Raw genomic sequence first — 24,186 nt, 5'->3', positions numbered from 1 at the left:
CATGACCTCTGGATTACAGGGTAAATACGGGTCACGTTTCAGGTAGCAAGGTGCAGCAAAGGCTCAGAGAACGGACCACTTCAAACACCGCACACAAAATACTTCTGACTCATTTTATTCTAAATGATTTTAACTCGTAAGACTGAATGTTTGATGGAGAACAAGAATTAAATGTGGCTTCTGTAGTGAAGAGAAAAAGATCTTTATGCCTGAACAAACTAAACAAACACCCTCTCTTTGTTTTCATGACTGAGTAAAGAAACACAGTTTATACTGTCTTACTGTGTTTATATGTGGCGGACCCTGCCACCTTTGTAGCTTCAGAAAGCAGCTGGTTTACTCTGTTATTAGTATCATCACCTCATTAAGAGTCTTCTTCACCAAAACAACCTGGTTACAGTGAAGAGGGCGGTGACATCACTGATCACGATCTGACATCAGGCCACGGAAACATTCAGCTATTTTATGAGAATTAACTTAATGTCTTTTAAAACAAATAACATTTTACATCAGTTTTGTATTCATACGTAACTGTTCTCCTCACTTCTCTCCACTTTTTTCTGCCTGTCTTTGTTCAACAACAATAAAAAGGAGGGTTGTAAAAACAGTTTCACAGCTTCTGATAATTATGTTCTGTATCTGTGAATAAACACAACTCGTCCTCACACATCTGTCTGATCCAGGCGTGTTTCCTTCAGCACGTGTGCAGATATAAAAACTGTTGTTTTGCCTTTAAGGACTCAAACCTGGTTTCTTTTTGAAACCGTGTCTGTCAGCCTCACCACCTCAGTACTTCTGTTCTGCTCCAGTTTGGTTTCAGCTGAACATCCTGTTGCTTGTAACAACCACTGCCGGCTCATCTCACAGTGTAACTGACAGTGTTACAGCCGCCATTTTGTCTGATCTGTGAGCAGCCACACGTCCACAGACATCTTTTATCTGCTCCTCACAGCTTCTTCTCGTATCACCGCTGTGTTGTGAGTGGTGATTTAGGCTGAATTTAGTTATTTATTAAAATATTAAAGTGGTTAGTTGGGTTAAAACAAGTACATTTTGTATCCTGGTGGAAACAAAGATAAACTTTGAGCTTCAGGCTCTAACCGTTACCTGCTGTGTACTTTACCCTTCCTGTCTTTTACTCTTGTGGACTAAATGTTTTCTGGATGAATCATTTTATTGTTCTTCCTGTAAGGACGTAATATTGATCTTTCATTGGTTCCGGCTCTGAAGCACAATGAAGCTGGACTCGTGTTTCTGTGGATCATGTATGTGATGATGTTTGTGTGTCCTGCGAATCTGGAACATCATTTTGAAACACCTCGTTAATGACTGATGACTCTTCTTAACCGTCCAGTCGAAGCAGCAAATGATCCACAACAGTCTGCACACACAGCGAGCAGCTGAGTGACGTCGGCACCGAGCGAGCGGTTCCTTCAGCATCGGGTCCAGTGAATGAAACACACAGGATGTTGAGTGGGAACATTTATTTTGAGGAACAGAATGCTGAATGTAACTGAACAGGATCCTGCAGGTCATGTGTTCAAACATGAGACATGTAGTGACAGGAAAGTGAATCCATGTGCATTTCAAGACTGAACAGCAGAGCGTCTCTTCACCGGTCTGGACCAGAACAAGTTCTGAAATCAGTCCGTACATCTGAAGTAGTGAGGAGCCGACAGGGAACACATCTGATGTCGAGCTCCGTTTCAAACAGAACTGCTTTACTCTCCATTCTGATAAAATGTGTAAAAAAAACCAAAAGACTAAATAAATTAATTATACAAAATACTTTTTGTATCTACACACTTCATCCGGACCCAGCGGCCTCTTTGACACCTGTGATTGGCAACATTTGAACAAATGTTGTACAAAAGAGGATGTGAAGAATCATAATCCCAGTGAACCATCAGATACTCACTCCATGTTACATTCTGTAGAGACGACGTGATTGTAATTATGAAAACTCTCCCACAACTCAATTCTTCAGCAGCTCTTCTTCTCAGCCCACCTGACTTTTATTATTCCAAGCAGTGAAAACACATGAGAACTAAAACCAACCCTCAGCTGAAACATAAAAAAACCCTCTTTTTATTCTAATTCATCAGGTGTGTGTGTGGTTAGATCATCTACTCTGAAGGTCTGAAGAGAAGTTAGCTCTGACATGAGACAGAGAGTCAGACGTGGATTTCATTTTAGAAGCAGGAATCTTAACAGAACACATGCACAGTCCTTCTCTTCTCTGAAACTCAGCAAACATCCTGAAATTGGTTCAGTCTCATCTTCTGATCATCAGCTCATCATTAAGATCCTTCCATCTAATCAACTGTATAACAAAGAGAAATTCAACTTCATCCTTCTACTTTCTGATTCAAATGCCTCATCCAGTAAACTTTTATGTTTCCTTGATGCTTTTAACCAAAAGAGTGATTTAAAAAAAGAAAGAAAACGTCTTTTATACTAAAACGACCAAAGCTTTCCTCCCGTTATAAATCTAAACTGCTCTTTCTCTTCCTTATCAACATTTTAAACCTGACATCTGTTATTTATATATTCAGAATATGAACCATTTCCACGCAGACATCGACTGTTTTCTACCGTATTCAAAACACAGACGATGGTACATGGTGGCACCGTCGTGCTACTGCTGCATGATGAGTGATGTTATGTGAGATAAAGTGCATTCACATGGAGCAGACAGCAGCGAGGCACTGATCTGGAGTCAGTCCTCCTCCTCCTCGTCACTCCAGAAGGCATCTTCTTCATCGAGATCCACACCTTGGAAGAGTCTGCAGGGAAGAAAGGACGCATTTAACCAGCGTGTTATTAGATTAAAACCTGATGATGTGGTGAACAGACAGAAGAGAACCGAGGACTCACTGGTTGTAACAGGGTGAATGAGGATTGTTAAAGTGGCTGTACGGGTTGACTTTGCTGAGCAGGCCCAGACACAACCAGCAGAAGTATTGTCTACACGAGGTGCAAGTCATCTTGTTACAGCCGTCCACTTTCTGCAGAGAAACAGAGACGATTCATGAAACATCCATTAGCATAGCAACAGTCACTGACATGACCTGGGAGAGATCACAGCAATCTGCAGGGACAGTATGGATTTAATGTCAGAGAAACAAAGTCAGACGTGTGATTTAAGACGAAGCAATGTCCATTTCTGCTGCTGGAGTCTGTCGGTGAGAGCAACAGCAGCTGGTTCTGGTTAAACAAAATGTGTTTTATTACTTAAAAACATCTCTGTCGGGATCTTTTTCATAATATTGTCAGATATTAAACAACTATGAGCCTCTCAGTGGCAAAAACAAGCGCTTTATGCGGGCTGAACTAATAATCGGGCGTGTTTCAGCCGGCAGCCAGTGAAACAGGCTTCAATGTAATCCCTGACCCGTCACGCTGTCAGAGCGAGTCCATGAGAGGTTCTGGTTTTTAATCACTTCATCGGATCCAGGTTGAAAAATATTAATCATCTATAGTGTCAACAAAACACAGCTTGCAGTCGATTGTCTCTAAATATCTGCAAGATGTCAAATAACTTCTCCACTTGTTTCATATACAGAACCTGACAGCAGTGATCGGGTCAGTGATCGGGTCAGTGATCGGGTCCGAGCCTGTTCTACTGCACAGAGACCAGCAGAGGGCGCCCCACCTGTATATTAGTTCCACAGCGTGGGCAGCCTTTGCAGTTCTCATTGAGCCAGTCTCTGCTGAAGGACTCTTCCACTGCTTTCTGGATCACCCTCTTCCCAAAGCGCTGCTCCATGAACTTCTGGCCCGCAGCCGTGGCCGACAGGTACTCGTCTCTGAGGTTACGCAACTCATCTACAGAACGAGAAAGAAAACAGAGCGCTGGTTTCAACCAGAGGAATCTGTGGAACCATCTGAAACAGTTATTAATCATAATGTCACTCCAGAACAAACACTACAACTGAAGAGTTATTTTTAGGTAATTGTTGTTATGAGAAACAGGAGAATTGTACTTTGACAAAGCTAATTATAATAATCCTGCAGATAAACTCATCTTTCCCTCAGAACAGTATCTAAAATGTAACTTAATCATCAGTGTAACCTTAAAGGATCTGACCGGCTGTTGATGGAGAGTTTGTCAAACACACATAGCAACACTAACAAAGCAGCGCCGCGTCTACCTGCATTGATTCTGCAGTTGGACAGGCCGTGGTAGCCGAGCTTGCACAGTGTGCAGAAAGCATACTGGCAGGCGGAGCAGATGCCCATGGTCGTGTCCGGCTCCACCATCACAGCAGTGCCGCAGGACTGTCGGGGACAGTAGACCACGTCTGCCATGAGGTCCAGACTGGACTGGAGCAACAAACGGTCATAACGGGCAAACAGTTCTTCATTCACCAGCTGCTTCACCTGAGAAAGGGACCGGGTTCGTTACAGGTGAGAAGGTGGCCAATCAGAAGTTTCACACATCTTCTTTCACAGATGTCTCTTACCTGCAACGGTGTAGCTAACGAGGTACATTTGGGCTCAGGGCAATTAAGGCACTGAACGTTGCCGTCCCGTATTTGGATCTGGAAGTATTCAGTCATGCAGGCCTTGCAGTAGACGTGCTGGCACTCCTTGAAGCAGAGGCAGCTGGAGCCCAGCTTCTCTGAAAAGCAGATCCCACAGCAGAACACCTTGGCGTCGAACACCCTCTGCCGCTGCGCCTCGTCAAAGTCCAGGAGCTGAGGTAGGAGGTCGGCACACGGGTCCATGGTGAGAACGGCACGCGGGTCCAGTCCTGTTTCAGACTTCTCCTTCTTTACTTTCCTTTTTTTCTCCTCCGTGTTCTCAGGATGACTTTCACACTGAGTCGGCGCTTAACAGAAAAAAAAAAAAACATTAGAAAGTTGTCAGGGAGGAACCTGAGCTACTGCAGACGTCTCCACACAAACAGAACAATAAATTCTGTACCTGTGGCTGCCGGGTCGGTTTTTCTGCGCTCGCCACCTGCTTTACTTCCTCCTCTAATGACTTCAAGAGGAGACTGGATGCCCAGAAAGTCCAGAGCCTCCTCTTTGAGGAACTGGATCCATGTGAAAAGAACCACACAGCCCTGGTTCTCCTCCCACAGCTCATCCAGGCGCCGGCACAGAGAGCTCATCTGAGGACGGAACACGAGAGGGATGAATGGCACCGACAGCAACCTCAAGATAAATGGTATGCAGAATTACGTAAGATTAACGAAAGACATCATTCTTCTTACCTGTGCTCTGGTCATCCATTTAGAGCTGAGAGTGAAAACAGGTGAGGAGGTGGATGGGTATTCTGCAGGAAGCTCGAAGTTGAGCACCAGAGGAGGTAAGAAGCAGACATCGTATTCAGTTTGCTTCTCTCCTGCAACACACAGGCGAAATAATCGATAATATTACCCACAGTATCTGTCCAGGGTCGGTGATCGGTCCGCCCCTGATGAGTTGTCTTAATAAGGGTGGTAACTTATTGACCTGTCTCCTCACTAAGCTTACTGACAGGTGTACCTTTGACAACCACTCTGAAGTCAGCAGGCAGCTCCAGGCACAGCTGGATCTCTCCCCCCTGAGCAGACTCTGCCCGGTGGAACTCCTCCTCCTCATAGATACTTGCTAAAGCAAGCAGCTCATCCTCCTGGGCTTCCCTGTCCTCAGACATTTACATTCCTGCAACAACAACAAGGACAGAGACATGAACGCAACAGCAGGGTACTTAACAACACAGATGTAAGCCAACAAGCAGCTAGCAGACATCAGACCCCCTGACAGATCTGCGGCTAATCAATCATGTTGATCAGCAGCTGCTATCAATAAACACTGAAACAGAAACGCAGCATGTGACAGTTTTATCTTCACTTCAGAGTTCAGACTGATCGATCTGGTGTGAGTTGAACACTTTTCAACAGGCTTCGTTGTAAGAGTGACATAAAGAACATGAGAGACTTGATGTCAGAACTTTGTTGTGACATAACGTCAAGCTTACCTTAGCACGGCTCAGAAGTTAGCACGCTAGCGAGGAGAAGTAAACTTTACCCACACTAGACATGTTCGTTATTAATGACAAGTTAGCTCACAGTCACCTGAGAACACACACGTGTTGTTGTGTTAGTAAGCGAGCTGTAGGACTTTATGTCGGGAGACATTTCAGCTAGCTAGGGGACGAGGGAACTAGCTAACGTTAGTTAGCAGTAGGGAAGCTAACTAGCCGTGTTAGCTAATGTAAACAGTTGCTGTGGCTCCGGTGGGAGTTCGGTTCGGCTCGGTTCCTCTGTGGCTGCTTCAAACCAGCGCGATTCATCTGTATGTCTAAACAAATCTACCACAAGTGTGATAAAACAGTAATAACGAGGGAAATAACGCGTTTCTTACCTTGTCCGACCCGAACTAGTGACTCCTGCACTTTGACCGGCTCATGCCTGGAGCCTGTGTGTGGTGCGACGCCCCCTGCAGGCCGCTCACCGCCTCTGCGTCCAGAACTTCATTCAAACCAAAACAGCGACACTTTATTTAACCTGCAGCAGTTAATCGATCAGCTGTCAACTGGTCTGATGACCGATTAATCAGTGTGAGTCATTTTAAACATACATATGTGTTTCTATCTTCTTTAATGAGTTTAAACTGAATATTTCTGGGTTTTAAACAAAACATTTATTACTTTATATTCAGTAAATAACTTCTTCTACTTATTTGCTGCTTTATTCTTCCACTCCACTACATTTATTTGATAACTTTAGTTACTTTGCAGATTACATGCTGCATCAGACCCGGTGAATTTTTAAATTAATTTACTTTTTCAACAATAACACATTTAAAAAATGCTGAATATCAGATCTGGTAAACTCATTGTTGTTTTTAATTCTACCTTTGATACTTTAGTACATTTAATATCAGATTAAGACTTTTCTTATTGGTGACTTTCACCTTTATCAAAGTAATATTCAATAAAGTTTACCATTTCGTTTCGTTTCGTTTTCTTCCGCTTTCTCCATGCGCGTCACGGGTGATGTTATCGCTTTATACCACCTTTTTCAAAAATTTTACCATCATAGAGGAAAACCAGACAATTGTCACATTTGAGAAATTTGAACCAGTGAATTTTGGCCATTCTTACTTGGAAAAAATTACTTCAAATTGTTACTAGATAGTTTCCTTTCTAATTAGTGATTAATCAGCTTCAGATGTATCAAAACAACCAGCAAATTACGTAACTATCTATTGAACAGTAGGGAAAGTGGGAGCATGGCTATGTTCCCACATTTTTAAAGATTTTTTTCCCCAAATTAGGCCCCATGTTCCCACATTTGCTTTTTCACAAATTTACCCTTGTTCATTTACCATAAAGTGCTTCCAAAAACTCTTGTGGGAGGATGGGGCTTAAATTGAAGACAAATGTAGGAACACAAGACCTCATTTTGAAAATGTCTTAGAAATGTGGGAACACCAGGCTGACCCCGGGAAAGCATTCAAGCTAGTTAGCATTGTTAAACCAGTATGTGGTCACTACTTTCAACTGTGTCCAAATATTTTTCTGTCCAATAATTGATTATTTGACTTCAGCTGTATCATGGTGTGTCACATTTACCAACTAGCCTTTTGTACATTTGAACTAGAGCTAGAAACTAGCTTGTTTCAGAAAAGCACTGAAGTGTGTTAGCAGCGTTAGCTAATGTAACAGTGGCAGCAGGATACAGCAGCACTATTCTATAGTTACCACATCTTTGCTGTCACCTACAGGCGTCCTGGTGCTTCAGCAGGGGAGGAAATTCTTCTATTACTTACAAACTATTAAAAGACATTTTACCAGATGTGTTTTTTCACAAGTTAAGCCTCCATTCACCTCGTCTGACAGCTGTAGGCAGCAGATTGTGTACTGATGATGTCAACAAGTCACATCTTTTTTTGTTTGTCAAGATTTATTTCTGCTTTTTTTTTTTGGTGATGTGGAATCAACAGCAGCACCAGGAGGTGATGAGTCGGACCAACATTCACTGTTTAAGTAGAAAAAAACAATACAAGGCTACCAGAGAACGACCACCGGACCACCGCTGTAGTATGAGAAGAGCCAGTGAAGCCAATGAAATCCTGCATGACAGTAACTTAGAATCTAGTTCCAACATACAATACAGGTAAACTCAACAAAAACTCCTTCTCACCTTTAAAACTTTACACATTATAATCCAGCAGTTACAATTAATTGTAGTGGAAAAACAAAATACACTATTTGGAACAATCCATGTTCGTTTACATGTGCCGCTGTACCTACGGCCTCATTTAGACATACTGCATTATTCTTTACATTTCCTGGATGTATACTAGTTCTTCTTCTGCACGTCCACTTTGCTTACAATTCTTCAAACTCGACATTCATTCTGAACAAAACAATCTTTAAACATAATGGCCATCAAAGCAACACGGAGAAAGCAGGTTCCATCCCACAACTTTAAGGTAGTAAAGTAGTCCATTCACTATTAATATGACGCAATATTTTTGTATTCATCAGAGAGAATGAGAAATGACATGCCGGAGAGGCCGACTGATGAGCAGTATTCATTAGGGATGCTGCTGTTTGTCTTGGAGAGAGAGGCGACTGTGCCGTCACTCTCAGGAGAACGACAGAATCAGGGGCGTGTAGCAGGACAGACGGAGGTGAAACTCAGAGGACGACAGCTGCATCAGTTAGTCGATGTCCATCTCGGGGGGCTTGTTCTCTGCTGTCCCCTGCTCCTTGCCTGCAGGTGTGGCTTTGTCTGGGTTGGATTGCTGGTTCTCTGTTCCCTCCTGCCCGTTGACCGGCCCGTTCTCCGTCTTCTCCTCCTTAGGAGGCTCCACCTTGGGCTTGGGTTTGGACACCACAGGGTTACAGGCTGTATACAGCTCCTGAACAGGGAGAAACAAAGCACTCATTAGAGAGAATGTAGAAAATGTAACTGCTGTATTTTGCTCACTTGATCCAACTTTAAATTAGATTTCTACGACCTGATCAAAGAAGACTGGGTTTATTATTTCCCAGAAAACTGCAGCTGGTGTCTGCAGAGTATCGGTTATCCCCATATTTATTTATTTATTTATTTATTCATTTATTCTTAACAAGGAAATAATTTAAATCTCTCTGGTTGTAATGTGAGATGAAAGAAATCATTTTATCTGCAGTTCCCAATCAGTAGTGAAGGTGGAGTGAGAAAGCTGAATGTTTAGTTTCACTTCCTGGTCTTTAGATATCGGTGCAGTGGGACGCACGCTGTTAGTAATCGCTGTTGTCGCTGTTTTAAAGCTCAATAACATGCTGGGACACAGAAATCTCTCAGGACATCTCTCTGGTTTGTGTGAGGCTGAAGTGATTCTGCTGCTGGCGTGTGGCATCAACACTTTTTACTGCTGCAGAGACACCTGAATGTTTTTCCTTCACTAGTATTTCCACGGTCGACTTAGCTGTACCTTCATCTTGGCCTGGATCTCTTGAACCTTGACCACTGGCTCCAGAGTGAGGTCCTGACTGTTCTGCTGGTTCATCTTGCTGTTCATCCAGACCATGGCATCGTTCACCTGCTTGTCCACACGAGTCACCTCCAGCTCGTCCAGGTGACTGTACTGCTCATCCTATTGGGGAACGCACAGGTTAGTTCCAACACCGACAAGCACATCAGCTGTTCTTAAAAACTGCTGCTACTCTGATATACAGAACGCTGTGTGTGTCACGTTACCTTTGCCTTGTATGCTTCGATGATCTTCATGTACATCTGGATCTGTCTGCCAAGCTCCTCGAATGCTTTTGGCCTCTCCTCAGATTCCAGGTATCGCTCATGAATCGGCTGACCGAGTTGCTGATTAAAGAAACAACATCAGGATTTAGTCAGCGCGTCATCAAACGACACAGAAACAATGCAGAGACCAGGCTGATTCACCGATCAGTGACAGCAGATAAACTTCTGGTTTTGTCTTTCTCCTACTTTAAATACTGATCTAAAAATATCAGTCTTATATTCAAACACAGAAAACAGCTGTCAAACGTCACAACACTATTTTTAGACCCGTTCTTGAGTTAAAATAACGAGAGAGGAAACAGTTCTGATCACAAAATGTCTTCAACATTAACGTTAAAGAAATGTTAATCCTTCCTTTTGTCTCATTTTTAAATATTTTTTAAAATCAACCTTGATGTGACAAGTAACAACAATCTGTTCCTCTGATGACAAACACCAACACTGTACAGAGAGACAGTTTATGATCAGCTGTCGGTCACCCTGCAGGCCCGGTTACCTTCAGCTCAGCCAGTTTGTCGATGTAAACTTGTTTCTGTTGGTCCTCTCCGTCTTCATACAGCCAGTTCTCCGTGTCCTCCAGTTTTAATGAGAACGTGTCGCGGTCCTGCAGAAGAGAAATTCACAGTTCATCACAGCCCATGTGTTTTATTTCCACCTTCATGCCTCGAGTGTGATCTCTACTCACAGCTTCATTCACAAACTTCTCCAGGACGCCGTGCAGTTTGTCCCTCATTTCGTACACGTACTCCTCTACGTTGTTTTTCGCGTCGTTCCTCTCCTTCTCTAGCTTATCCTGCATGATCATCTTACCCTGGAAGAGTCGCAGTGGAGGCGTTACGGACACACATACAGACTGAAGACGGGACATCAAACCACGTGAGGATGGAGACAACGAAACAGACATTTGGTGGATTTTTCACACCAGATAATTATATTAAGAACTTCCTGAGGAAAACATCTTCACCAGGAGAAAAACCTTCATCAACAAGTTTGTAGTTTTCTTATGTCACTATGTCATCAGATGAGGCACAGCCATTATATTACAACCATTCATTACAAAGTGGCTGACAATACGTTCTTATTGTTTTAAATCTAAAGCAAGTGACACCAGGACCAGTAAGTCCAACGATAACACTGCTCAGACAAATACTCTGAGCGCCTGCCGGACATTCCTGGAGATTTTTAGAGCATTACCTCATTCTCCACGCACGTGTTCAGTACGTCAGTGGACAGCTGCCACTGCAGGCGGTTCTGGATGGGAAGATCCACTGTCTTCGTTTTAACTTTGGGCTTCTTGGCCTGAGGGGGCTGGTCGGTCTTCTTCTCCTGCTTGTTGTCCTCCATCGCCTGAAAAACACAAACAGAAATATTAAGATCTTTGTATGCTCAAAATGATTCCTTTACACCATAAGAGCGTCTGCTATGAGCATCTGGCAGAAATAGAAGTCCTGTGTATCGGGCCGCCGCTGCAGCGGAGCCAGTGTAAGTAAACACTTCGACTAAAGTCAAACCTGTCGGTGGCGTGTGGAGCTGGACCGAACACGGATCTGGGGTCACTAATTCCCCCTGAACTCAACAAAACATGTCCTTTAATAAAACAAGCAGGTTACCAAATCCAGAAGTGATACTAAAAGCTAAATCTCTCAAATGTTTACAGTCAATCCTTGTGGATGTGAGTGTGTGTGTGGAAATGCACAACAACCTGAATGTTTATTATCTTGTGTCAAACATGATGTTAATATATAAGTTAGTGTTCTTAATGGTCACCTTAGTGCTGGGCGATAAAGCTTACCTGTTTGTTGACATCCGTGTGTTCCGGTAGCTAGACCAAACTAGTATATCCATCGAGTGTGCACTTAACAGGCTTAACAGGCTATTGTAAGTCTCATGGCTCATGACAGGCTGTAACATGGACATGTACATTAACATAAACACGAAAATGCTGGATTACGTTTCCATCTCCGCCAGTGAGGGAGTAAGTGCACGCTCGACGGATTGACTAGTTTGGTCTAGCTACCGGAACACACGGATGTCAACAAACAGGTAAGTAGCTGCTTGCACAAACACACTGTTTTAACCACTTTTTTATTCAGTTTGAGTCATACACGCTACAGTGCTGTGTGCTAAGGTGTCTGCTGATGTTGCATAACTTTTGGTGTGAGATGTGGAGCATGTTAAGACGCTTAAAACCCAGTGCAAAGTTCTGACCCCATGCTGTTAGCTGTCAATGCTAAACCTCCGTTCAGCTCTGTAATGGTTGGACCAAATGTGTTCGTGTCTTCGGTACTGGCAAGTCAAGGGTAGCTTGAGCAATGAAGCTGCATGTTTAAATCGACCGAAGTTCTCCTTTAATATGTTTTTTATTCGGGCTGTCAAAGTTAACGCAATACTAACATGTTAGTGCAAGTTACTTTTAACGGCATTCTTTTTGTTTTGACAAACATTTAACACACACAGGTTATGACCCTCGGCCCACCCCGTAGTTTGGGCAATCTGGAAGCGATGCAGCAGCAACGTTGTTCACAGCCCTGGCAGATGGTTCTCTCCACCACAACAGAATTATTTACATTTACTGTCGATGTGACCGAGTTACCACCGAGTACGTTCAGCCTCTAATAACACTTGTGGCCGAGCACACAGCTGATACAGAGAGCCGTCCTCCCCTCGTCAAACGCAGACCACGCTGGATAGTTTGTATTCTCTTACTTTATCTAATAGTTTTTACTTTTCATGCCCGTTCCAAATGCAGATGGGTTTCTTTGGAACACTTTATTGCTGTAGGTTTCTCAACAATACTTAACTCTGTGGTTCTCGCACACTGAGGAGATGTAAGAACGTGTGTTTGTCTTTCTGTAAAAGATGTTTTAGATAAAAACAGGAAAACTACAAACAGGAGAAGTTTCTTCCACCATGTTTGCTCTCATAGACTTTGTAGTGTGTATTTGTTTAAACTGGAGGGGAGAGGACCGTATCGCCCAGCACAAGGTTACCTCCATCTCCTCGGCCTCTGATTTCTTGTCTCCGTTGTCTCCAGACTGATGTTTCTGATCCTCCTGGTCCACCTGCATTTTGTTCTGACACACAGTAACAGAAGAACAGACATAATACCTACTGTGAATCATATTGACACAACACATGATAGTTTGTGTCTCTGGATTTTATGAACATTTCAACATTTGCGCCCTCAGTCAGACAACAACCGCACATGTATTTATAAGGTTGAAACACTGTGTTGACTCAGTTTTTGTAGATAACTTCCGTTGTGGATTTCTGTCTGAAGATGAGGCTCTACAACTGCTCCATGTTTTCAAGCTGTTCACTGGCACTGTTTGTTGCAGAGGGTTTGTGTTTGAACACTAATGGCCCAGGTGTTGATAAAAGTTCCACACGCTCCACAATTATGATGCATTATTTTGGGGGAAAAGGCCAGAATGAACGCACATTAGTCCACAACAGTTGGTTGTGAAGCGCAGATGGTGACTAACAACCCAAAATAAAATGCCAAACAAATTACAAAGAGGCATTAGAGAGAAATAAACGCAGACCACTGAAGGCGTCTGAAGCTTGTGAAGGCAGAACATCTAAATTCCACAGTGATGAGATGAGCAACTATTAAAAACTAAGGTGTGGCCAAGCAGAGGGTGTGTGTGTGTGTGTGTGTGTGTGTGAGAAAGTGTGAAAAAAGGATCTGTGAGGTGAACCAAAGAGCAAACAACACACACACACACACACACACACACACACACACACACACAGTACACACACACACAGTACACACCTCCTCCTCCTTCGCTGTCTGGTCCGTCTCCATTGGCTCCTCTCCCTCCACCGTTTTCACGACCTCTATTAGCGAGGCGCTAGCGACACTGAACATCCCGTGAACGTTGACCCGAACCTTCACCTTGACCTTTGCACTCTCCCCAGACGCCTGAGGCACCACATTCTGGATCAGGAACTGGCCTGTAGAGCCGGAGGAAAGAGTCACAGTTTAGAATATAGAAAAAATAATATATAATATAGAAAAAGTGAAAATGCTCTTATATCGTCGTGGAGGGGTTTAGAAAACAAAGACGCTCGAAGGCTAAAATGAATCACAAGGACAGGATATCAAACATCTTGTGAACTACAGATTAAATCAATAAATACAAAAGATTTCAGAAACTTTTTGTCAGTCAACCTTTTTCTTCTGTCAAAAACAAATAAACGAGGATTCATGCCACGCTCGTTAATGTCCTCTCGTCTTTCCTGAACTGTACCTATAGAGGTGTTGGGGCAGGGCAGCTCCTTCGGGTTGTTGTAGTAAGCATCCAGGGTGAAGGACTCTTTCCGGAAGAAGGTCAAAACTTTGGAGAAGGGAGCTGCGTGGTTCTTTGGGAAAACCTCACAATCACTGTGAAAAAAAAACACCAGGAGGAAGTGAACAAGACAACACAAGTGAACAGACAGAGTTGAAGATATTTGACAGATTTGTTCGTCCGTGATCTGCCTTCAATCACCAACTTGCCCTCTTTCTTCACAGCTGAACTTTATAGACTTCTTCCTAGAACACCTAGCTTGACTTTTGCCGATTGTTCTGTATTCTGTATGTTTTCCTCTCCTGTCACTGTTCTGTTTTGTGTCTTGCACTTCAAGGAAAAGAAGAAATAATTCAGTAAAATATGAATGCACCTGGCACAGACTTCAGATAATAAGACCTGGAACACATGGTACAAACAGACTTTGGGTGTGTGCAGCAGGTTTGGCAGAAAACCCTGCAAGTACAGCTTAAAGCGTCTGAAAAGATGAAAAGACTGTGGCAGCACCAAGGTGTGGTCCGGTCCCACGGAGACTTCTAACTTGTCTTAACTACAGGTTGCAGGAAGATTTAATATTGAGAGTTGTTGACAATACGCCTGTGTGAGTCATTTCAGATGTGTAACTACAGTATCAACACAGATTAAAATAACATAAGAGTAAGGAAAACATTACACCTCATGTGCCAATGGCTTCTAGATGTTTAAATACAGTAAGACAAATCCAGTAACTCCTAAAAAAACTAACTCCTGACAGATGTTGATAGCCACATCAGCATCAACAGTAGAGATTGAAGCATGAACTTGTGTTTGATGCTCTGACTGATCGTACCTCAGTCCCTCCTCTGCAGCTGAGTTCCATTTTAGGGAGATGGAGTAGGGGACGACATCTGTGATGGAGAACTCTCTGACTTTAAATGCTGGTGACAAGATGGCACACTGAGGAGAAGAAGAGAAACATATGTCAGTGTTTCAAATCCCAATGACAAAAGAAAAACATGATTTGATCTGGATATTTCTCCCACTGGACCAAAGTGTTTGGTCGTGACAGGTGAACTTCACCTGCAGAGCGCAGCCTCTGGCCACAGCCTCGTCTGCATTCAGGGTGGTGCTCAGCTCTTTGCCGAAGAACTTGCTGATTCGCTCTTTAATGGCGGGGATTCTGGAGGCCGCACCCACAATCTCCACTGCATAGATATCCTCCTTTTTCAGCTCTGGATGCAGGAAGATGGAGATGAACGTGACACAAACAGGCTTGTGAAAGTTTACAGAATCACAGCTTCATCCAACTGTTGATAATGAAATGTTAAACTTAAGCCACAGGTGTGCTTAAAGAAAAACCACATCCACAATGATTTTTCTCCAAAACTAAATACCCAACAGCACTTAACACGACAACTCTGGTGTACCCAAATATAGTGTCTGTCAATTATTTGCCATGTAACTGCTTGAATGGTCAGGAGAGAGCAAACAGAGATAGACAGGAAGCAAAGAATGATTAGAGGGCAGGTGTGCTGCCAGTGTCTGAAGGGAAGGCCCGTCTCAGTGAGAGCACATGACACGTCTGAACCCTGTCTACATGAGCGTGCACATGCTGGAGGGGATAGTCCAGCTGCTATTAAAGTCAGATGTACTCACTGGTTTGTTCCATGACGCTGCGCAGGGGACCCTCAACTTTGGCCAGCAGCCCTGCACACATCTCCTCAAACTGGCCTCTGGGGGACACATGGTCATAGATTATTAATAGACTCGCACACACTCAGGAACAGTGTGGAGCAGGCAGGTGGATGCTGGGTACCTCTCAGACTCATTTTCTAATTATATCAACACAATCTTGAATCTGACACGCCAACACTAGTCCACATAATCAATAAATAGACCAGACAAGAAGCTTTATATTCACTAGTTCATCTTAAATGTTTTACTTATGATTTCTGGTCCACATGTTGAGTTTCAAAGTCTGAATCTCACCTGTTAAGTTTACTGGAGACGTCGATGTCATTCATGAAGCACTCAATGTTGAGAGGCAGGTCGGAAGAGTTGGCACTCATCAGCTTCTTTAGCTTCTCGCACTCTTGGTAGAGTCGCACCAGCGCCCGGGGCTTGGACCTGACGTCCAGCTTGTATTTCTTCCCAAACTCCTCACAGAAATAGTTGACCAGGATGGTGTCAAAGTCGTTCCCGCCAAGCTCGGGATCAAACGCCGTAGCCAGGATCTGACGGCGGAGGAAGAGGAGAGGATAGATAGTTGAAGTGATGAAAAATATCAAACTACTGGATAAAAGTTGTATATCACCACATATCTACAAATCTAGGACGGGAGAAGGTCTAGGAAAATCTCAAATGACTTATTTTGAATAAATTGTTCAAACAGGCTTTGTGAACACATACACACAAACACGTGGCAACTGCACTCCTGATAAACTATAATATGTAAAACAATTCATCAGCTTCATCCTTGACTGCACTGCTTCCCATTCCGTCTATCTCTACCAACATGACAATAACAAACTCCCAAAACCAACAAGCAAACAATGCTGAGGCATCATAAGCTCCCCTAAAACCATTCCTCCCCCTCAGGACTGCCTTTCAGAATGGGCACAAATTATTCATCACTCACCTTGAGCTTTCCTTTATTGAAGGCACAAACCGACACCTGGTAACCCGAGTGGCCCACGTCCACAAACACCACTATCCTGGGCTTCTCCTCCGGAGCCGGCAGGTCCTGTTTGTAGATGCCGTATGCCAGAGTCACTGCAACACACAGTAGACAAGAAGAGGTCAAGAAAAGTGTCACTACCAAACTATTAATACAAAGCAAATAACTTGTTGGCAGTATGACATTTGTTTTACTCCATCTGCTGCAGAAAGTTAAAAACTAAAAACATAAAGCAGAGTTTCAGCAAGTTTATGAAAATAAAAAGGTAAATATATCATGAAAAATCCGTCTACATGTCATTTGACTGCATAATGACATAAGTGTCTCAAAGCATCATTCGTCCGATCAAAATGTAAAAACAGTTGAAACCACGTAGCCTCTTTTCAAAAGGTGTCAATTGTAATAAGGTATCTCCAAATCTATTAGGGAACAGCAGAAGTGCTAACCACTGCTCCCTATACTTAACTTGCTACTTTTTGCTGTGACTATCTTTGGCTGTAGGAACTAGCTGCTGTTGACAAGTAGGTCAATTAGCTGTGGAGCCAAGTGGCCCTATTAGCTGAAGGGAGTCTGTCTGCTAGCTGGGATGATGGGGTGTGTCACCGCGGGCAGCAGGGCCACCCACTGAACATCGCTCCACACCAGACTGGGACTGAACAAAGCCTCTGAGACCGACAGATGACAGTGTGACGATAGATGATGCAGTATGGATGTGATTTATCACAGTTCTGACCAGGACTAAGACTTCAGGGTTGAGAAGACACAGCAGGCGGAGACAGTAGAGGCATAAAGCACAACTCCCGTCTGAAATAATGAGGACTATCGGGCCATCAACTCTCAATCTTGCTGGTAATAATATGCTAACTTCAGTAGACATCTCTCTGACAGTACGTAAACGTCTTTGACATAACATCAACACTGTTCTTTCTTCATAATGTAAGTATTAAAGTAATGTGTCCCCTTTTGATAAGAATTTTAAAATCTAGATGACAGTTGTCAGGGCGTGAAATCAATGATCTGGTGATCTTTACATAAATGTACCTGCAGTGGTCTCATTCATTAGTCGTAGACAGTTGAGGCCTGCGATCTGAGCTGCGTCCATCACAGACCTTCTTTCTGCATCAGTGAAATAGCTCGGGACCTGGGAGGGGAAAATGCAATTTTAATACAAAACATTAAGCAGTCTCAGTGAGTGAGGATATTAGTGTTGACCATCTCAGAATGAGGGATTCAACTGGAACCAACACTAAGTAAGAAACAAACACATGTACTATTACTGTAAGACATTTAAAAAGACGCCAAAGATGTCTGAAATGAATCAGCTGCATCACGAGATGTCTGGATAACGTTACCGTGTCCGTTTCTCTGGGTGCCAAAACAAAACATCTCCTTGTGGAAAAGCTCAAGTGCTAAAATTAGCTATTGGCCACAGTGGTAATAACATGTTGTCCATCTGAAGGGCTGATGCAAACTGTAGAGTTAGGACCATTAAAAGCAACAGCCCCTCTGAGTGAGATCTGTAACATTACGTAACAGATGCTGCTGGTGAATTCATATACCAACCACAGCAAGACACACACACACACACACACACACACACACACACACACACACACACACACACACACACACACACACACACACACACACACACACACACACACACACACACACACACATCCCACTCTTCACCAGCAAGGTGCACAGGAGGAAATAAAGCTTTCAGACAAGACATCTGGTGAAGTGTTCAGAGCGAAATGTCACATGAACAGGTGGTAATACATTTATACACATGGGAGGCAGCTTTCTCCAGGCATATTTTCACCTATATTACTTGAAAATGCGAGAGGGTGACATGAGTAGCTTCCACTCAAAATATCAGGATATAAATGTAAAAGCCATATTGCATGTAGGTACAGAGCATGGCAGAGATTACGGTGGTAAGAGTGCAGCCCTGTCAGTCCTATGTCACGTCTTTAAATAAGCTGGTTGAAGATATCCAACAAGTAAATTAACACCTCCGCAGACATTTAAAGCCCCCAAGATAAAATATATTGCCACAAGAATAAGCCTAAAAGACATCTAGTCAGGCGTGGAAAAACAGAAAACGAATGTGCAGCGCTGACAAATCTTTTTTAGAAGTTTTATAGATTTGAAGACATCCTGCTGAGGCGATGAGACCGCTGCAGACGTCCGCAGAGATGCTTACCGAGATGACACAGTCCGCAACCGGCTTCTTCAGCGCACTCTCAGCAGTCTCCTTCAGTTTGGTCAGCAGCATGCCGGTGACCTGCTCGATGCTGAACACTTTCTCCTCCTCCATGTACATCACCTACACATGACAAGAATTAGGAAGATTTTTACTCTTCAGCCAGAATGTTTTAATAGCTTTTAACAGCCGTGAATGAGAAATGTTTTCATTAAAAATGGAAAACGCCATGACAGTTTCATTGAAAGCATTAAAACTATCTGAAAGCTCATAAAACAGGCGTCCACAAAACCCTAACAACTTAGAAAGATAATGCAATAAAATATGGAAATATGCAATCAGGAAGTGTTTCATGTTAGAGGCGATTTTGCAACAACAGGTCGATGCAACTGCCTTGGTTTTGTCATTTCTTCTGCGAGCATCTGCCCCGAGGATTCACATTAATTATCTCCACAGGGACACAATAAAACACACCAGGCTTTGTGCTTGCAGCGTGCAAGAACACTGGGAAGGTTTTGAGCCGCTACACCAACTACATTTTTCAAATTCAGACATTTAGTCGACTGGGTCTGAGACAGTGCTTCCACCACAGATTAATGCTATAAGAAAATAAATATGGCATCTTTAGACAGAGCTAATGGAGTCTGGACAGAATGTGAAGATAACGTAGAAGAGCAATGATTCAGAGAAAAGAGCATTACGTGAGGCCCTTCTTGGAGCACAGCAGGAAACAGAGGAGGAAGCAATATACTCAAGAATGATCTGTTCTGTTTCACTCTGTTAAATTTCTTATGGCTGTCCCTTTTTATTCTTGATTGCCCTACTTCAGCATACAGTATTGACTTAAGCCTTACCTTCAAGTTTTCTTTTTGGAAATCATTGCTTCTTTTCCTCCCTCTACTTGAGGTAACCTGTGTAGCTAATCTCTAAAATGGCAGAGGCACAGTAAAATTGTCAATCTTACTTTTATACCGGTTGATCCAGAGGGCATCTGTGCCAGGTCATACACCAAGTTAGACTTGGCTGACTGGATGTAGGGGTCTGTGAAAGCCCGGCCATGGAATCGCTTGAAGCCTTGTACCGTGTTCCGACAGTTGGTCACCACCTGGACATGATGAGCGAGGCAAAAGATGATAAAATAATGAAATAATTACAGTGTTTTGCATTCAATAACACGGTTGTTAGCAGGATGCCTGAACTGATTTTACCTGGCTCTTTGCAGCTGCTCCTATTGATCGATTTCGTGGACCGAATGATACAAATGACCTGCAAGACAACAAAAGAAAACGTCACATGCTATTACGAGCAGGCAGTCTAATCTCCTTCTATAATCCACCTTTTGTTTAATACACCCAAAATCAAGACAGCTTTACATGTCTGTCACTGAACGGTCTCGCCTACACCTGACCTGACATTTAAGAGCCTAACCCACATGAAACTGAACAGACATTTTACCATGTCTGCAGTGGCAACACATGCAGTTTGTTGTTGTGTGCTTAGGTAAAATTCAGCGTGTGCCATCATGAGGGTTTGGCCTTGTGTCAAAGTGAAATCTTCCACAATGTATAATACTGTACAGGATGTATGATAGATCATGCTGAGGCCTGGACTCAGAACCATCTCTTACTAATTGCACAGTATTATATAAACAGAGGCTGAAGTGGTTAGTCCACTTATATCTTGCATCCATTTGTCATCATCCTCCCTGTCAAACACAGATGTCGGAGCTGCGGTCGCCATCAACACACACGCCCAGCTGCTAATGTGTATGATGGGTCAGAGCAACACGTCGCTGAGAATATTGGTCTCAACAGGCACTCGAATACATACTGAACTGAGCAGTAATTTGTTATATGCAGTGTTTTTCTTAAATGTTCAAAAATATCCCTATGACAAGATACCAGGGTCAATCTGACCTCTCAAAATAGCATTTAATGTAATACACCAAAAGCCAAAAAATATTCAGATTTTAAAAAAAGCAAACCTCTCTTCTCAGTTTTGATTTATTGATAGAATCTTTCTGTCAATTAACTAATCTGATCAGTTGGTCCAGTTAGCTTAAAGAGGCCTGTTAACATGTGTTCCACTGCACATCAGGGTGTCAGTACATGATATCTTCTCAAACAGGTGTTGTTTCTTCTTACCTTTAGCTATATTCAAAGTCTTAGATATGCAGTGGAAACATGGTATACATTAAGTCAAACCTAAAGTTTAAATCAAGGAAAGATAACACACCTGTTTACAATGAACATCTTATAAAGACACAGTCTGTAACTGCTTTATTGAAAGCAGTCCTGTTTTTCATTAAGTCTCCTCAACATGGAAAATGTCAATATCTTACAATCGATGACAACACAAAGATGTTGATTAGATGTGATCACAACCTGTGTGGGTACAAAGTGTGCTCAGTCACACAAACGAACCATGCCGAACAATTTTAAATCACCTCCTTTAAAACAACATTTGATTTAAAAAAAAAAAAAAAAAACACACACACACACATTTTAGTAAATTAAATTAAATTTTAAAAAGCCAGATCTTTTGGACGAGTCACTAAAATGTTCTAGAATATTCCTACAAGCGGTTGGCTCGCTGTCTGTCGTCATCGTAGAGGACATCACGCAAGGCGCTTGCTTTCCACACGGGGCACACCGGTTGGTCGGCTTTCGCCTTAAAGACGTGAACAGCAATTAGAACAGGGGGAGGGGGGGAACACCGCCCGCCCGTGCTCGCCGGGCAACTGAAATCCGTTTTCAACGCGTACAGTACCGTTAATAAAAACCATGTTAGCTAGCCAGCTAGCCCCGTGGCTGATGTCTGAAAAAAACAGCAACAAAACTGCGTAAATCGTGGCTAAATTCTATATGGATGCATGTTCTACACGGACACATTAAGAAACATTTCACTAATGTATTAGTGCTGAAAGACTGATTAGCCATCGCATCACACAGAGATATAAGTTTAGCTAACGGTGGCTAGTCAGTGGAGCGGCGTTCACGTGCAGCACCCCGACACCGGTGAAGACAACAACACAATTAAACCCTCTCTGCCGCAGCCATCCCCTCACAAGTCCTGTTAATAATGTCTGTATTTCAGGTACTTACGGTGTGCATCTGTCGCTGTACTCATTAGCGACTGTCTCGATCCCTCCGGCTCGGGCTACAGCTACATAGCAGCTTTGAAAGCCCAAGTCAAATCCCACCACTGACATCTTCAGCGATACGGCTGTCTTCCTCTGGCTATAAGCGTATCTACGGGTGAATATGTAGAAAACTAAAAGTAAGGTTCAGCTTCAGGTTAAAGGGGCAGAAAAAGTCGGGAGAAGTAGTTGTGTTGCGTTGTGTTAAGTAGGGCTACTTCTAGTCATAATCCACACCGCTGACTATTACCGGTGTCTATGATCTCTACTGTCCCGCTGCAAATATCGCGAGATTTACCCAGTTCTAGATATCTCTGGACCTTTCTATAACCATGTGAAAGACTGTTCTCCAGCATTCGAGAGTTTGGTCGAAATATCTTGAGATTCCTGGCTATTGCCAGGTAATACTGGTGGTTTAGATTACTGTGGATGTAAATTACAGAAATAAATCACCGGCTGTTTGGTTGCTGATGCCAGGGATCGACTCTAGGCTGTGCTGTATGAGGGTGTTGGAAGTATGAGGTCATATTTTACATGCGTTAGTGCTGAAATATGTTGCGATATTTTCAACAACATTGTTTTTGTTGTTATATCAATAATTCATTATAACACAAAACACAAATGTGGTCCAACAAGTCAAGACATGCACAGGCAAGGAATAACAATGTAATTAAATAAATCAATTAAAAGATATCATGTTACAGGGAATGCAAGTGAAGAAAATTTAAGATTAAATATTGTTGGTTTTGTGCAGGATGGTATTAAATTATATGTCTGCAGTGTTTTACTTTTTTGAATGGACTAAACTGTTGTATATCGTTAACTATACAGCATTTAGATCCATTACTTTCTAAGTCTTTTTATAAAGAATTAACAATATTTGTTGGTGGAATGAAAACACTGTTTAAGAAACGAGAGAGGACATGGAGGCTACCTGCAGCTCTGACAGAGAGTATGGGTGGGTGTGATGACAGTTGAGTGTGGGAGGGTGGACTGTGTTGGTGACACAGATAGCCAACTGCTCAACCTCAGCAATAGTTTGCACAGTGCTGAAGATATGGAGATAACACCAAAGACAAAATATATATGTGTATAATCCTGTCAGCATGCTCATTTACAGCTGTCAGGCCTAAAGACATTCACATTTTCTTCATTAAAGAAAGAGTTCTGAATTCCTGGTTGGATTTGATCAGGAATAAAATCCAATTATGAAATATGAAGAGTGCCGAGCGTTGACATTCCCAGTAAACTATGAGGTTTAAGTGTTTGGTGAACAGTACAAACTGAATGTGGTCAACATGTGGATCAAATGGATGAATGCCACCAGATTTAAATGGCTGCATTCCCTGTTGCTCAGTGATTGATATCTGTTGAGTGACAATAAATCTCCTGCACTTGAACTCAGTCCCATACAGTTCTGTCATGCTACATATTTTCAATACTGTAAAGGGAAATCAAATATTTTCAATGCAGATCACAGACTTGACTGAATTTCTGGTCTTTTTACCATAAATAAACGGTGTGTCCACTGAGACATGTTTTATTGACATTACAGAAACCCTAATGTATTTCTAAAAATGACATAATTAATCTCATAAACAATCAAAGAGAATTGAAAATGTTTTGACAGAGACTGAGCAGCATTTTGCTGCTGATATCAAATAAACTGAGTAATCAATCAATGAAATGAACACAATAAGATGCTCTGCCCATTCACAAACATGAGTGCCTTTTACTGCAATTCCAATGTAAAATAATTTTTATTTATTTAAATTGTTATTTCTTTTGACACTGTGTCAACAGGATGTTATTATTGCAATATAGATATTTATTTATATGTATATGTATAAACAATCTATTTTATACTTTAAAAAGTAAAATAATAACATTTTTACTATAATTCAAAACAACCATAAAGTTTATAGCCTGAAAAAGTTATATTGAATATGAACAATACTAAGTCCTGGCACTCATACCCACCACCCCTTGAATCTTTGCATTACAATAATGCAGAATTTGGACAATTTTTATAATTTTTAACTATTTTTTATTTTTTATCTATTTTGTCATTCTGTACAGCTCTTCTGTCTTTATTTATCAGTCATCCCACACTTATGTCTCTGTTTGTTTATATTGTTT

At 42.4% G+C, this 24,186-nt stretch overlaps 2 protein-coding genes across 4 annotated transcripts; both read right to left on the bottom strand.

Moving 5' to 3' along the window:
* Positions 1-1,469: 1,469 nt before the first annotated feature.
* Positions 1,470-6,482, bottom strand: LOC115594048 (E3 ubiquitin-protein ligase RNF14). 3 transcript variants are annotated; one of them, XM_030437808.1, is made up of 10 exons: positions 6,357-6,482; positions 5,496-5,654; positions 5,222-5,352; positions 4,930-5,119; positions 4,467-4,834; positions 4,155-4,383; positions 3,656-3,828; positions 2,878-3,008; positions 2,686-2,786; positions 1,470-2,323 (listed from the first exon to the last, which is right to left on the bottom strand). In XM_030437808.1, exons 2-9 carry the CDS (start codon positions 5,644-5,646, stop codon positions 2,720-2,722), a joined length of 1,440 nt encoding a protein of 479 aa, XP_030293668.1. In that variant the 5' UTR covers positions 5,647-5,654; positions 6,357-6,482; the 3' UTR covers positions 1,470-2,323; positions 2,686-2,719. The 3 variants fall into 3 exon arrangements, with proteins under 3 accessions (XP_030293668.1, XP_030293669.1, XP_030293667.1); XM_030437809.1 differs by having other exon boundaries at positions 1,470-1,733; XM_030437807.1 differs by having other exon boundaries at positions 1,470-2,786.
* Positions 6,483-7,879: 1,397 nt separating this feature from the next.
* hspa4a (heat shock protein 4a) lies at positions 7,880-22,326 on the bottom strand. The gene is made up of 19 exons (XM_030437806.1): positions 22,013-22,326; positions 20,117-20,174; positions 19,873-20,013; positions 18,909-19,031; positions 17,741-17,840; positions 16,661-16,794; positions 16,012-16,256; positions 15,679-15,755; positions 15,103-15,254; positions 14,873-14,979; positions 14,005-14,138; positions 13,527-13,708; positions 12,739-12,822; positions 10,943-11,095; positions 10,434-10,559; positions 10,245-10,352; positions 9,689-9,808; positions 9,423-9,584; positions 7,880-8,864 (listed from the first exon to the last, which is right to left on the bottom strand). The coding sequence occupies exons 1-19, from the start codon at positions 22,117-22,119 to the stop codon at positions 8,664-8,666; spliced, it is 2,514 nt and encodes an 837-aa protein (XP_030293666.1). The 5' UTR covers positions 22,120-22,326; the 3' UTR covers positions 7,880-8,663.
* Between the last annotated feature and the right edge of the window lie 1,860 nt (positions 22,327-24,186).

Source organism: Sparus aurata, chromosome 13 (assembly GCF_900880675.1).
Source record: "Sparus aurata chromosome 13, fSpaAur1.1, whole genome shotgun sequence".
Taxonomy (NCBI): Eukaryota; Metazoa; Chordata; class Actinopteri; order Spariformes; family Sparidae; genus Sparus; species Sparus aurata.
Note: the sequence above shows the minus strand (reverse complement) of the source record. Positions and strands in the feature narration are given on the sequence as shown.